This window comes from Oryzias latipes, chromosome 15 (assembly GCF_053564925.1).
Source record: "Oryzias latipes strain Hd-rR chromosome 15, Olatipes_Hd-rR_3.1".
NCBI classification, from domain to species: Eukaryota; Metazoa; Chordata; class Actinopteri; order Beloniformes; family Adrianichthyidae; genus Oryzias; species Oryzias latipes.
In genome coordinates, this window is record NC_136251.1 from 16,202,047 (window position 1) to 16,216,532 (window position 14,486).

At 38.0% G+C, this 14,486-nt stretch overlaps 1 protein-coding gene across 4 annotated transcripts in view; it reads right to left on the reverse strand.

Annotated features, from left to right (window-relative positions):
• The window catches only part of atrnl1a (attractin-like 1a), a 287,490-nt gene extending 280,000 nt beyond the window's left edge, over positions 1-7,490 (reverse strand). For 3 of the 4 annotated variants that reach the window (XM_078931509.1, XM_078931508.1, XM_078931511.1), the window contains exon 1: positions 6,238-7,072. In XM_078931509.1, coding sequence (XP_078787635.1) covers positions 6,238-6,464 — 227 coding nt within the window. In that variant the 5' untranslated portion in view covers positions 6,465-7,072. Of the gene's footprint in view, positions 1-6,237; positions 7,073-7,420 lie in introns of those variants that run through there. The other variant, XM_078931510.1, reaches the window with a different exon arrangement.
• Between the last annotated feature and the right edge of the window lie 6,996 nt (positions 7,491-14,486).

Consider the following 14,486-nt stretch of genomic DNA (forward strand, 5'->3'; position numbering starts at 1 on the left):
CCTGAATACCTTGTCTCTTCTCTGATGATCTCATGCCTGTTATTGACCCCTGCCTGCCTGACCCTGATTTAGCTTTATGAACTTAGCTAAGCTAATAAACCTGCTGCAATTTGTTCCAGCCGTCTGCCTGTTCTTGTGACAGATTTTTTTGCGTAGGAGCCGTTTTGAATTCGTAGTTAGTTTTAAGCTGCTGAAATTTCAAGTTGCCATGCGTAACATGTATTTTATGAGTTACAAATCAAGTATCACTCACACATAATCCAGTTTGTGAGACCATTTCCTCTCCATACTGACCAGGTTGGCTGGTGATGAGAGGGAGAATAAAGCACATGTAGTAGCCACTCAGCTAGGTCAGGTCATTGGGGGATTGCGAGGGCTAGTAGTATCTGCAGGCCATACAATGATGCTCCCAACCTTTATTTTCGGTTAAAATTATAATGGGTTTTTCTTTCAGCAAGAACAGCCTTTCCACAACTTATATGTAGATGACATCACAGCTTTTCTGGGTTTTGAACTCAATTGAAGGTAAAAAAAAAACTATTTTTTTTATATATAGTTTTTATTTACTTAAAACACACAATTTTTTTAAATCTCTGCCAATTTTACCTCACAGCAGTCACATGACTTTGTAATCAAAGTAGTTTACCAGTTAAGTGTAAAACAGCAAGGTGTGGATTCTAATGAGACTTTTTCAGTGCAGTGTAAACATGTTTGACAAAAACTGACAGAATTAAAAAGTACCCCAGCTTTAATTGCAACTTTTTCTATAAAACAACTTTAAACAACAGAGTCACTGCACATGCCGAACTAACACTGAAAATACTGTGCTACTTCCAGAAGTATCACTTCAATAAAGGTAGAGACTGAGAATCAATATGTGAAAAATGAGATACAAGGAGAACCACACATTTGTTAAATGAAAAGAATGAAGTCTAAGGTCAAGATTATTCTGTGATAATGATCGGTTTTTGTTTGTCTGTTAAGGTTAACAGACAAATTCTTATCTCACGTGGGAAAGAAAAAGAAAAAAAAGATAGGACAAAGAAGAGTAATGCAGTATTAAAAGGCAAAGGTTGAGACTGCAGACCTGTAAAAATACACAGGGTGGCAATACTTTAAATCAATAAGCAGACAGAGCCTGCTCTTTTCTTCTCCGTTATTGGCTTTGTCTGTGTGGAAATGAGAGACGGAAGCATTTTTGTGTGTCTGTTTGCTGTTTGATCATCCCAGGAGTGATCCAGCAACCACCAAAGCTATGATATTGAGTTTCTTCAGGACACAGCAGCTGTTTTGCCGCAGCCTGCTCTCCCAATAGGGCAAGGAATGCGGATCCAAACTGAACTAGGTGTGCAGCAGAACTCAAGCCCTACTGCTCAGTGATGGAGAGATTCAACAAGGTCACTGTGCTTGAGCAAAACCTTCAACTTTTAAACGTTGATTATGTTTGAAATTATGAAATAGGCTTTTTTTCTAAACAAGGTTGTATTTTCAGTCTAATATGGTTCTCAGAGCTGACCTTCTGTCTTTATTCTGAATAAAAGTAAAACTACCTAAAATTATTCAGTAAACCTTCTGCATTCAAAGAAATGTGGGCATCACAGTACAAATCCAGACATATGGAACAGATAATGGTGAATAGAAACTATGTTCTGTTGATGGAAGCATTCTCAACCCCTACTCACAATGATTTTGTGTCTATCGTGTTTTTTCATGAGTGGGAATTACTTTTCTGCACACACAAAAACTGTGATTAAAAGAAATTTCTTTCATTCAGAATTTTTTAAACTTGTTATCTAGATCTTTTTTTTTTTATTCAGGTCTGGTTTGGTGTGTTTTTGTCTTCAATGAATGGGTTGACTTTTGAGTAAATAAAGCACAGCAGACCTGGAGAAGTTGCAGAGTTGCATTCCTTAAAAAACAACACTAACTCAATTACAAACCATTCTAATCTGTCATTATTCCTACTTTTGGCTGAAAACGGTCTGACCCTGTGCATGCTTTCCAAACCCAAATTCTTTAGCAACCCCAACTTAAGTAATATAGCACCCATAATCAATTTTGGGGCGTATTGTCTTCTGCTATGATCTCATCCAACAACAAAAAAACTCAGTGACCTGATTTAAAAATAGTGTAATTATAATTAAAGGAACACATAGAAAACTTTTACTGCAGATCAAAAGATGATCTGAGTGATACTTTAAACTGTGAATATTGTTTCATGACTGTAGGTGCATCTCCCCAACAGTGAATGGTAGTGTACATTTAGGAAGAGCTATATCAGGTTTGAGCCTGGTAATCATAGCTGTCTTGGAATATTTCTCCCATTCATTCATTCATAGATTCATTCATTTTCTACCGTTTTATCCCTTTCGGGGTCACGGGGCTGCCAGAGCCTATCCTGGCCACTTGTGGGCGAAGGCAGGGTACACCCTGGACTGTTCGCCAGCCTGTCGCAGGGCCACAATCACACACCCATTCACTCTCACACTCACACCATATTTATCCCATGGTTGCTAGAAAGCTAACTTCTGTTGGTGCTTTATCTGGATGCATGTTTGATAAGTACCTTTTAAGCTGCATAGGGGTTCATTATTTTGCATAATCTTTTATCAAAGTACACACATCACGAGTTGTGCATTTGTGGCTTAGGATATGAAACATGCTAAAGATAATACATGTTGTGCAAGTGAAATTTTTTCTTTGTCTGTCTTACTTATTTTCTTTCTCCAAACTGTTTCATCAGTGTCCACCATTATTATCTAAAAGTCCCTAAGAACACCCCGAAAGGTTCTCATCTTATGTTACAAAAACACCTGACAAGGGCGGAGCTACAGGGGGGCAAGGGAGGATATGTGCCACACCCCATTAAAGAGCTTTGCCCCACACTTGCTCCCCCAATTTTTAAGTCAATATTAGTATCATTATTGACCAAGATTCCAAACTCATCAATACTTTAAGCATTGCAAAAATAACTAAAGCAACATTTTTAAATAAAATAAAAACCATAGTAAAAATTGAATTGTTAGAAATTGTTTTGCCACCATTCCAAAATCTTTAGCCCCCCTCCTGCCCATATTTAATGTTGTAGCTCCGCCCCTGCCTGTTGACAGCATCAACAAATAGGACTCAAAGATCCCTAAAAAAAAATACAATTTCAACATTTCAATTTATTTTAGAAAACTGTTTTGTATCTACATGCATGAAGACTTAATAGTCAAAAGGTTATGTCACGCCGCACCATATTTACATAAAAAGGTTGTTCTGACCCATTTTATTTTTGTTCTGCATAAACTCGGTGCGTTTAGTGGCTCTCCCGATAACTTTAAAAAATAGGTAAAAAGATATGGGACCACGTGAGATGCCTTTAAATCAGTACTAAAGTCAGTTTTTTCAGCAGGAACTGAATGGTCCTTTTAACAGGCTTGATCTGACAGTCACAGGATTGCAGGTCTGGTGAGGACATTTATCTGATGGCTAATTCTTGGCTGCCACTCGTTCATGCAGAAAGACAATTGTCAGAAGTAAAGACTAAGCCAGAATGGGACAAGGGTGAGTAGAAATTTTGGAATGGTTTGGTCAAAGTATGAAACAGTTTGAAAGAGCCGCATGAAACATGCTCTACACCCCATCAGGTGTACTTTAATTAGTAGATAATGTCTCAAAACCTGTATTATCGTAAACTAACAAACTGTGAAAAAAACTGGGATTTGTTTTCATGCACATCCAAGCATTTTATTTAGCTGCACAGTTTTTTTTAAAAGCCCTCAGAGAGCACATTTATGAACCACTCAGTTTTAACAGACACTAACTGGCCACTAACCAGCCACAAGCAGGAGAGTGCATCCCTGTTGTATTGACCGTTGCCTAGCCTACAGCTGTTGTCTGTTGTCCACCTCTCCCACAACAATCACATTGACTGAGAAATCGATAAAATCCTCTAGAGAGAAAAGATCAGACTTAAGTGCTGCCATTTCTTCCTCCATACTTGGATAGAGCAGAGTCTAGGTGATAGTGACAAGGTTCCTTCTTTCTCCCCCGAGGATAGGAGGGGCGAATAAGGTCACAAAGCAAAGATAGAGGAGATTCATTCATTTAATTTTTCCTTCAGGAGAGGAAATATCTGTTCTTTTGCAGCCGTTAAAAGAGCTTCTTTAGCCATATGGGAACAGGAAATAATACTATCACAGCAGAATACCAGTTTGACAGCTCTGTTTGTGAATGTCACAAAAACATGGCAGGTTGGTCACAATATCCCAGATCTAGTGGTAGTTGTACAAGTGGTAGACTGCCCTATTGGTTTTTTTAATTTGTTTTGGGTTTTTTAACATCCCAAGGGCTTAAATAAGAGAGTTCAACTTTTTGACAGCCCTGACAGGTGATCCCATTGCAGCCGTCTGCCCCTCAGAGGCACACATTAAAAGAGTCTCTCCACAGACTCCTGCAACAGCTTGTTCATTATCAAAGTTTCCACGATCAAAGCTTCTACTACAGAGGCTGGTGTTGGGATGGCGAGTTGTGACGCTCGCCTTGCTGTGTGGTTGTAACATGCAAAAAGCCTTGCAATTCCAGCTGTCTGTCCATGTCTAACACAGCCACAAGAACACAGGCGAAGATAAAATCCCTTCCGATCTAACATGGCAAGCGGAAAATTAAGTTTCCCCCAGCTTCACAGCAACACTGCAGTCTGAGGGCTTAATAACTTCCACTCAAAGATTCAACTAATTTGCTATAAGTAAAAAACAAAAAAAAACAATCAAGTTCACTGATTCCGGACTATTTGTTCTGTCTTACATTTTTATCTAAATCCCCAATCAGGTCGAATGGTTAAGTTCCCTAAATTAATCTTATTATAGTGTGCTTATAAAAGGGCAAAATAAGTGTGATAAGACAATTACACAACAACTGGTTTTCAGAAATCTCCAATTAAAGTCCCACTCTGATGATCTTTTAATCTATTGTCAAAGCGTTCCCAGTGGTCTTTTACTCCTGACTTTGCTGTTTTTAGGCAAAATCTGAAACCAGCATAATTCATTGGAAATTCACCTCTAAATTGTGAGCAGAACTGTTGGCATGGAATAAGCCCATCCCCATTTCCCGACATCCATCTGTTTGCATGCTCTCCCTCTATCTTACAGCCCCTCACAACCCCAAGCCTACAGCAACAGTGCAACAAAAATAGCAGGCAATATTGGCACCATCCAGCCGCACAGTTTTAAGCCAGATGGCAGCTCGGATGAGAAAAACGAGGACGTGCAAGGATCTATTTGTCTGCAAACGGATGCATTCGAATGAAGCCCGGACACCTGCAAGTTTTTTCCAACTGCATTATTTCGTTTGTCCTGTTTCACAATGATTTGAATAAGGAAATACACAATTTTTAACACAATGTTAACCTTAGCTTTTCTTTATATATCATAAGAAAATGCCACAAGAACATGTTAGAAACAACAAAACATGCTTTTCATCAGAGTGGTTTTTAAGTTACAGTAAGGTTTATAAATTCATATGCTTAAATCAGGCTAGCTATAGCTTTTTTAGACTTGTTTATGCTCAGACAAGCTTACTTTTCATTTTCTATTGAAAAAATAAAAAAAATGAAAAATTTAAATATTAAAAAGATACATATTCAAATTTAAAGCATTGATATCAAAATGACATTATCTGAGCGTTTAGACTTGATTTAATTTTTGCATTTTTTCCCAAAGAAATGAAGATTGCCTAATTTGAAACGACTTGTTTACAAAGTGGACACTTTGTGGTATATGAAGAACATATTTCTAAGTGCAAGCAATAAACCTGGTCTGTCCTGGGGCTTACCCTGCTGCTACATGCCTGAATCCTTCAAATCTGAAGATGATACACAACAAAAAGCCTTTAATATTGCAAAACAAGATTTTTTTTTTATTGGATTCAGCATCTGACTGGGAGCCAAAAAAAAAAAATTCCATGTCTTTTCAAGATGTTTTTTCATCAGTTTCAATTCGCTTTTTATTTTATTTTGATTTTCTGGGGAAAATATTTATTCAGAAGAGTAAAAAGGTAGTCAGGAGGCAGTGCAAATTTAATATAAAACACACACACACACACACACACGCAAAAAGCTGTCGTCCTGTCAGATCTCCAGTCTCCAAGGAAAAGGGTTTAGGCTTCTACATTCAATTTAAGTAAACTCTGTGTGAGCTACTCCTTTGAGCTTGACACTGAAAAAAACCGCACAAGCACATATGAGAAACTTACTTGAATCTTCCCTGACAGTGCTGGCACTGATCCCCATCCCAGCCGTGATCGCACACGCACGTCCCGTTAACACACTTCCCGGAAAAGCAGCTTTTGTCACACTGTTTGGGCACCGCTGAAGAGTCTGCTTGCTGCACCAGGTGGATAAAGATCAGCGCTCCCAGGAAGGTTTTCCACACATCCAGGTAGATCCAGTTACGCGCGCGCCGCCTGTTCATTTCATTCATGATAGCTGTTCCAGAGGCTCCAGCTGCAAAACTAAACAGTGGGAGGGAGGGAGGGAGGACTCTTCAGGCTGTCATGGGAGACTCAGGTACCCGATACCTGTGACACTGACAGCGCCTGTGAGGAAGGTGCGGCAAAGGCGGTGGTTACGCGCTGTCAGAGCATGCCAAGCGGCCCGGAGCAGGATGCCGGGACTGGAGATCCAACTTTAATGAGGAACGACCCAAAAAGAACCGGAAACGCTTTTTCAAAACAACAACAAAAAAAGCTCCATCAATGAATGCGCGCGGCGGCGCGTCCCTGTAAGCAAGCCCGCCGGAGAACTTCCACTGTGTTGAAGGAGGATAGATAGAAACACGCTTTCGTGACCGGAGGATGCTCCCTCTGCGTTAAAAGGCTGTAACCCGGGCAGATCCAAATGGAACCTCGGAGCTCAGGGAGCCGCGCCGCCCCTCTGCTGGACGCGCTCCCAGACAAAGACGCGCCCCCTGGCCGGCTGTGCTGTCGGATGATGCGACATCCAGCGCTCCACGGAGCAGCGCCTCTCTCAGTCCGCTGCCTGTCTGTGATCCACAGCTGCCTCCTGACGGGGAAAGTCCTGCACAAAGCCACGAGCACGAGCGGCGCGGGCACGAGATTAAAGGGGCGGTTCACTTGAAACATCATAGACAAAGCCTGTGGCATTCGTCTGGAGCACTAAGGATTTCTGATGGTCTCAATAAGACATGAACACGCAAGACTCACGCAGCAAAAACAAATGGACTTCTGTGTCACAGTTCATCTGCAGCAAATGATAGATGTTCTTTTTCAAACCTTTAGATATTTTAATAAACATAATCTAAAGGAGACCTAGCCTATTTTTAAATCTAAAATGCTATTACTTAATTTTTTCTTAACTAATCATAAAGTATATAAAAAGTAACGATGCATTTATTGAAAGTAAGTTCTCTAACCTCACCTGAGTGCATGCTTGTGTCCCCTGCTCCAGCACATTCACTTCAGCTCATCCCTGCAAAAGCCTGGTAACCATTCATTTGAATCAGCTGTGCTGCAAAACGTTAACAGGAAACTTGCCTGTCCCAAGCCTGGTAATTGCAGAGGACAGGAAGAGCATTCAATATAAAAATTTACAAGATCTATGTGTGGATAGATGAACTGATATTATGACAGCGTGGTTTTCTATGCATTTTAGGGGCTCAGGGGGATGGGTCATCCCAAACTCTCAGCACACCTAGACTTGTTGCCCCTGATATTCTACCTGCACCCCACTGAGTCTGGGCCTGTTGTCAATCATCCAAACAGTAGGGCTGATATTATGGTTAAAAAATAGTTGAAAGAAAAAAGGCAGAATACAATAGAATTAGTCTTTACTAAGCCCCACAAGGAAAAATTCACCAATATTGAAATTTGTTTCAGTACAGCCCAGAACAAGATCAGACAGACAACAGAAATACACACATTCAGTTCAAGGTTGACTGCGGAGCCCTGAAAAAAAGCTGTGACACGGGCAAAGAGGGGTTACAAGACGGGGGTAAGGTCATTGGTGAACGAAACAAAATGCATTTCAATGTAACCATGTGTAAATTTTTCAATAAAGTACATCTTCTGACAAGAAAGGGTAAAAGTACATTAATATATTTTAAGACTGTTGGAAAAATAATAATATTGTACAGTGTCACATAAATGGAAGTCTCATATATTTTATGTAAAAAATAAGGTAGCTAAAAACCTTTTTGTTTTGAACAAATCCAAATATATTTTACCATGTCATATTATGCACATGTTATATTGCTCTTTGGTTTTACCTTACTTTACATATTGTTTTCAAGTGTGAGGAAATACACATGACACTAATATAATACCCTTACTTTATTGCAAAAGAGAAGTATCCAAATTATTCACAAAGCTAAATTTAGAAATCATATAAATTAACTTTAATTAAGTCCGATTTATTAAAACTTAAAAATGTAATCAAATTGCAGAGCTTATTGGTTATGTTTAAAGCTAGAAACAAAGATTTACCAGAAGACTTACGAAAGATTTCTATTTTTACTGCAGGAGATGAAAATCGTTGGAGATGATTTAATGTCAAACAACAGTTTGCTGGAACAACACTAAAGCAAAAGTGTGTGTCTACAGTAGTTGTAAAAATGTGGAATTCCAAGGAGAGTCAGTTAAAAAGTTGTCAAATTATTATTAAATTTAAACGGATGTATAAAACAAAACAAATAAGATTGTACAAACTTGACTGTTGAATGGAATGTTTGGAATGCAAGTGCTAAAGGAATGGAATATATTCATTAAAAGATGGGTTTATTTGAACTGTATACGGTGAAATCTGAGCACAGGTGATGGTGTAAGAAATGTAGAAATGCAATGTGGAAAAGGGGGCATAAACTATAAGAATTTTATTCTTCACTTCTACTCCTTTCTAATCGTGAAAATGTTAAATTGTACAAAAATCATGTAAACATATTTGGCATTCAACAATTTTCCTCAAAGATACAAAAATAAACAAATGAATGAATAAATGTGATCTGTTGTTTTGAATTTACTTTGGTGAAAATTGTATTATAACGTTGCTAAAATGCCAGAATATCTTTGTTGTTATGCAGCTGATAAAGAGAGCGTAATATATTTTTGTTATTCTTAAATTGATTGGATGATGCATAAGGAAGAGTAAGAGAGAGAGGAGAATAGATGACGTCATGAGGAGAAGACGATGCACTCGTGGCAGGGAAGCAGATATGCAGAGTTTATCGTTGTGCTTCATTGTCGTGCTGCAACAATTCCACATCTGGACCTCATGATGTGGTTTTGTAGAGAGCTTAACAAGGAAGTGTCCTTCCATGAACATCAATACTCAAGACACAAGGCCTGCTTATGTTTAACTGGGGAAAAACAATATATAAACAGTGAAATGTTCACAGACTTAATGGTTATTTTTGAGAATGTGAAAATCTTTATTTGCATGTTTGGTTACAGAAATATTGGGTTCATTTTATTTTTACATTTACCCAAATCAAATGGGGCGGAAATATTATTTCTCACTAAACATGAATTTAACACTCGTTAAGAACTTAGGGATAATGCCTTCTCAATTTAAAGCTAGTATAGCAATGGGGTGTTACAATTTTTAGATACAAGAAGAAAAAAACATAATTTTAGCACAAAAACACAACACAGTTGGAAACACAGTACATGAGAATTTAAGTAAATCATAAGAGGAATGTTATTTAGACTCATGTTATGAATATATTAGATGAATAAATTCTAAACATAGAGTGTTTTTACAGGAACCACATGATCCATAACTTTAGATGAAACATCTTCTCACCAAACCTTTCATTAGATGCATCTTGGAAGTATCAAATTGGAGTGTTTTTCATCCCACCAACAATTTAACTACTTAACTTAAGGATTTTGCTGCACATTTACAGTACATACTCAAGACATTAGTTGGATTGTTGGAGGTCCTCTATGTGCCGCAGCCTCATTTCCACATTGAAAAAACCTGGATGTTATTGGCACAGAGCTAGAAGAAGCTGGCAGAAGGTGTTTATATTTTGGTCATAATAATTCCAGACTTGTGTAGCAAGAGTGACAGTGCAGGTCAATGTTCTCCTCTTATTCCAAAAGAAAACATTTGCCTGGAGATGTGCTCTGCTTATCACCTAATCCACAGCAAGGTCATATTCAGGATAAAATGAAGGACGTGCCATTTTTTATCATTCTGAGTATTTTAGTAAAGGTAAAACACCATATTCAGAATGACAACAAGCTTCTGAAGAGATATTTAATTCTTTATTTTTGAAATCTAGGTTCATGTGTCCACTTGCAAAGCACCAAAAATGGCCATGCCCCCAAAAAATTAGAGTTAAAATATTGTGCTTTTTTTTTCTTTAATGAAGATAAAAGTGGTGTCCAGGCTGGAAAAATTGTTGCCTGAAAAGTATGGTATTATGGTGCATTAGTCTGCCCATCACATTTTCTACACATTTTTTCGTCTGCTCCTTCTTCTTCCTTAAAGAAATACTCAGAAACGTAATTTTAAGCGTAACTGTTTTAAAATATGTCCTCCATCACGAGAGTGATACCACAGAAACATGTTATAAATATCCTTACCTATGAAATTAGTTTCATATCTGTTTTTCCGTTTTAATCCATTTTTAAATTTCAACCCCAAACTATCAAGATCTGGTTTATGTAATCAAACGTGAAAGGAACAATAATAGCAAGCTGAAACAAAGGGTGAATAACTCCTTAAACTGTTTGCTTGATACACAACTTTATCTCTCTGAAGGCTTTAAAGGCACAAATTTCTCTTCAGAGCCAAGCGGTGCTTGTTGGAAAACAAAGCCCAGATTTGCCTCTGCACTCCCTGAAGGCTCACCGAAACACCCAGCGAGCCTGAAGATGATAATCGCCAAACTGAAAGATAGACCGCTGCAAAGCGAGTTATCACTTGGCTGCAGCGACAGAGGGACTCACAAGGTTATTGATTGCAAGGGCAACAGTAGTGTGTCCAAAACTCCTGTTTCACAAAGTGAATGTCTGAATGTTCCATCAATGCGCAGTTATTCTAAGATAGGCGAAAGTTAAGACATGGTTGCAAAAAAAACATCTGAGAAAATCTTATTGGAACAAAATTAAAATACCGTAAAACTAAGTCGCAATATGCTTAAATATTCCTGTGAGAGAAGAAAGTGACAATGGGAGGAAAAGCAAACAAGAAGAGAAAACAAACCTGGACATTTTCAAGATTGTTTTTACTGGAAGGACCAAAACATTGGGGTTTTTTCCTTAACATCTAAGAGACATTGAAAATTTCTGCTTTAGCTGTTCAAGGCTAGACATCACATCTACCATATTTTCTGCAAAGGCACACTGGATTATAAAGTTGGCTCAATTTAGCAACACTGCAAACGGATAGACACCATGCTTGGATGAACTCCGTAAGTAAATTCAAGCCCTTACTCTTTAAAGAAAAACAGTAAGGAATAGATTTCATCATGTTAGAACCAATACTTCACCTTGGTATTGATAAAACCGATACTCAGTTGACACGCGCTCCCCTACCGTGTACCTCTCCAAATCGCAACATCAGTACGCTGAACCAGAATTATGCCCCCGATTGGGAGGCACACTGTTGTTTTTAGAAAAAAGTCTTTTCTGTCCATTTTATAGTGCGGAAAATATGGTATATTAAAATATTGTTAGTATAGAAAACAAATTTGCGGGTAAAAACACAATTTATGAAAACAGTTCAGCAACAGTTTTGGGAAACAGTTTGGAAAATAAATGAATTACTGGCACACACAAAAAAAATTCTGGGACCAGAGTTTTGGGGAGTAATAATGGGATCTGGGTTAATATGAGCCTCTGAAAGGACTGTGTCCTTTGTTTTGGTTTGTTTTACAGTTATGTTTTCTTGGATCTTATATTGTTGTATTTTCAGGCTTGGATTTCCCCCTGTCACAGTCTCACCTGCTTTCATTTGCTTATTACCCACAGCTGTCTTTATTTAGGTTGTTCATTCTCAGCATTCCGCCATAAAACAAGGGTACTAGTTTATGTGCAAGCAAACCCTGGTGCAGCTTATTTACGGTTGATTGGTTTGGGCCCGATTCTCTCAGTGCCACACTGATTTGGCCTTTTTCTGTTGGCAGAAGCATCAAAGGGCTGTGTGGAGGGTGTGTCTGTTCCAGCTGATACTGCATGTCTTCCTGAGGACTCGCATTTTGAGTGAAGGCTCATTCAAAAATTCTCTTTTACAGTCACTCACGTCTGGATTCTATCTCTGGAAAAACACTGTCATCATTTTTACTGTGGATGGAACAGAGAACAGCTACAGACACAATTGATCCAAGAAAATTGTTTTAACAATATGCATCATATTTATAGGACTATTAATCTTAAAGAAGAAAAAATCCTATGTTCGTCACACTGGAGTACAGGTTGCATTATTAGGATAAATTTGTTTAACAAAATAAGGGAACATTTTATCTTGAAAGGCAATTCATAATAGCGAAATAGATTACAATAACAGCCTGAATACCATGACACATAAATGCTTATTTAGCTTCATAAATCAGGAGGAATTTAGGATATTACCACAACATATACATAAGTAAACTTAACTCTTTATATCACTTTAAATCATTAAATCCATTTAATTTTTCATCCTCTGTGTTGCTTTGGAACAAATCTGCCAAGCCCAGCATGAGACTGAGGGGTGCTCCTTCTTCTGCGTTACTGTCACCAGCAAAGACGGATACGCACACCTACAGTTTCCTCTAGTGGTTGTTGGTGTTTATTTATTTTTTTAATCACATATAAGTCGCACCTGAGTATAAGTTGCATACCCAGCCAAACTATGCAAAAAAAAAAAAAAAAAACTAACTCAAACCTCCAAAAATACTGTACAGTAAACCCTTGTTTTTACTGAAAGAAAGAACCCGTAATAGTAAATAGTAATAATAAACACAATAATTTTTTTATAACAATTATTATACAATTAAATATTCTATTATACATAGAAATGAAAGAACAAACCATTTTACAGGCTCAAGCATTTGTTTCACAAATCAAAGTACTTTAGAAACATTTTTTTCAACAAATAACTTCTGTACTGTACTGACAAATAATAATTTTAATCATCAATGTGAACACTAGCCTTCAAATTGTGGAGATTAACCCCGCCCACCGCTACCCGAGTAATTGGATTAGACGGGAGAAAATGTAAAATGATTATGAAAAAAATCCAAAGTACAGTTGGACAAATAGTGACTCAGGTGTATTTCACTGCTCTTCAGACTGAGCCGCTGCATCCTGACTCCGCTCTGCAGTGTTTTCTTCTTTTGAAGCCCGCGGTGCAGCTTTGTTTGTTCGGGAGAAGAACATAGTGATAGGCAGTTGTTGTCGCTCTTTTTTCTATGGGTTTTAGAGAAACTCGAAATGGCTAGAGAATTTGCACGAACGTAATGTAAATTTGGCAAGCTGTTTTACGTACGTGTACATATTAAACTGTAACGTTATTGACGCACAAGTAGAGAAGAAGCGGAGTGACTTTTTAGCCAATCAGAATGCAGAACACAATGCACGATGCAAATCCGTGAAGTAGCGAAACCGTGAAAAGTAAACCGCGTTATAGCGAGGGATCACTGTAATTGGAAATATTGTCTCATTCTCGGCCATGATTGACACATCAGATGTCAGAAAGTGAATGTAGAATCATCTACCAACCAAATGAAGAATAAAATAGGTTCCCAATGAGAGCTTAAGAGTTTACTTGTTTAAAGCGAGGGACAATGAACAAAACAACATTGATCCCGTGAAACGAGCCAGGGTGTGGCAAAATTGCTCATTTCCACCTGTAGTCTCTATGAAAGCAAGAATAGGAAAGTAAGGACAAGCAAAAGCAAAAACAAATAAAATAATAACAGCAAATTTGCTGAACTTCAACAGAGCAGAGTGATGTAATGAACACAGTTTAAAAAAACAGAGCAGATTAACAGGAACAGAGAGGAGAGCACCAGATCAAGAAAATGTACTGCAAAGCCAAACACAACTGCACGTTTTCTCTTATTTTCATCACACTTTCAAGCACAACCATTCAAACATATAAACAGCCCGACCACACCAATTGAAAACCACATGCTTACAGATAATCTCTTAGTTTAATAAATTGTGCGAGCTTGACTACTCAAAAACCATTGCTTTGATAAACGTGAGAATTTATGTGAATACAAAAGATCCATTCTGTGGAAGGTTGTTTCACTAACTCATGCCCAGAGGAGAAGGAAGAAAGACCAAACTGAGTTTTATGTTTAGGAATGGTACAATTACCCCTGGTGACAGATCGGGTCACATTAATTAAATATAAGAAGTAAATTCACATTTGAGCAGGTGATCAAGTTTTCAAAATGTGGAATACAATAGTTAGCAAGTACATGACAGTGGCGGTGGTATTGTGGTTTTTTTGGCATGGATCTGCAGGCTACTTTTATTCAATAATTTGAGTG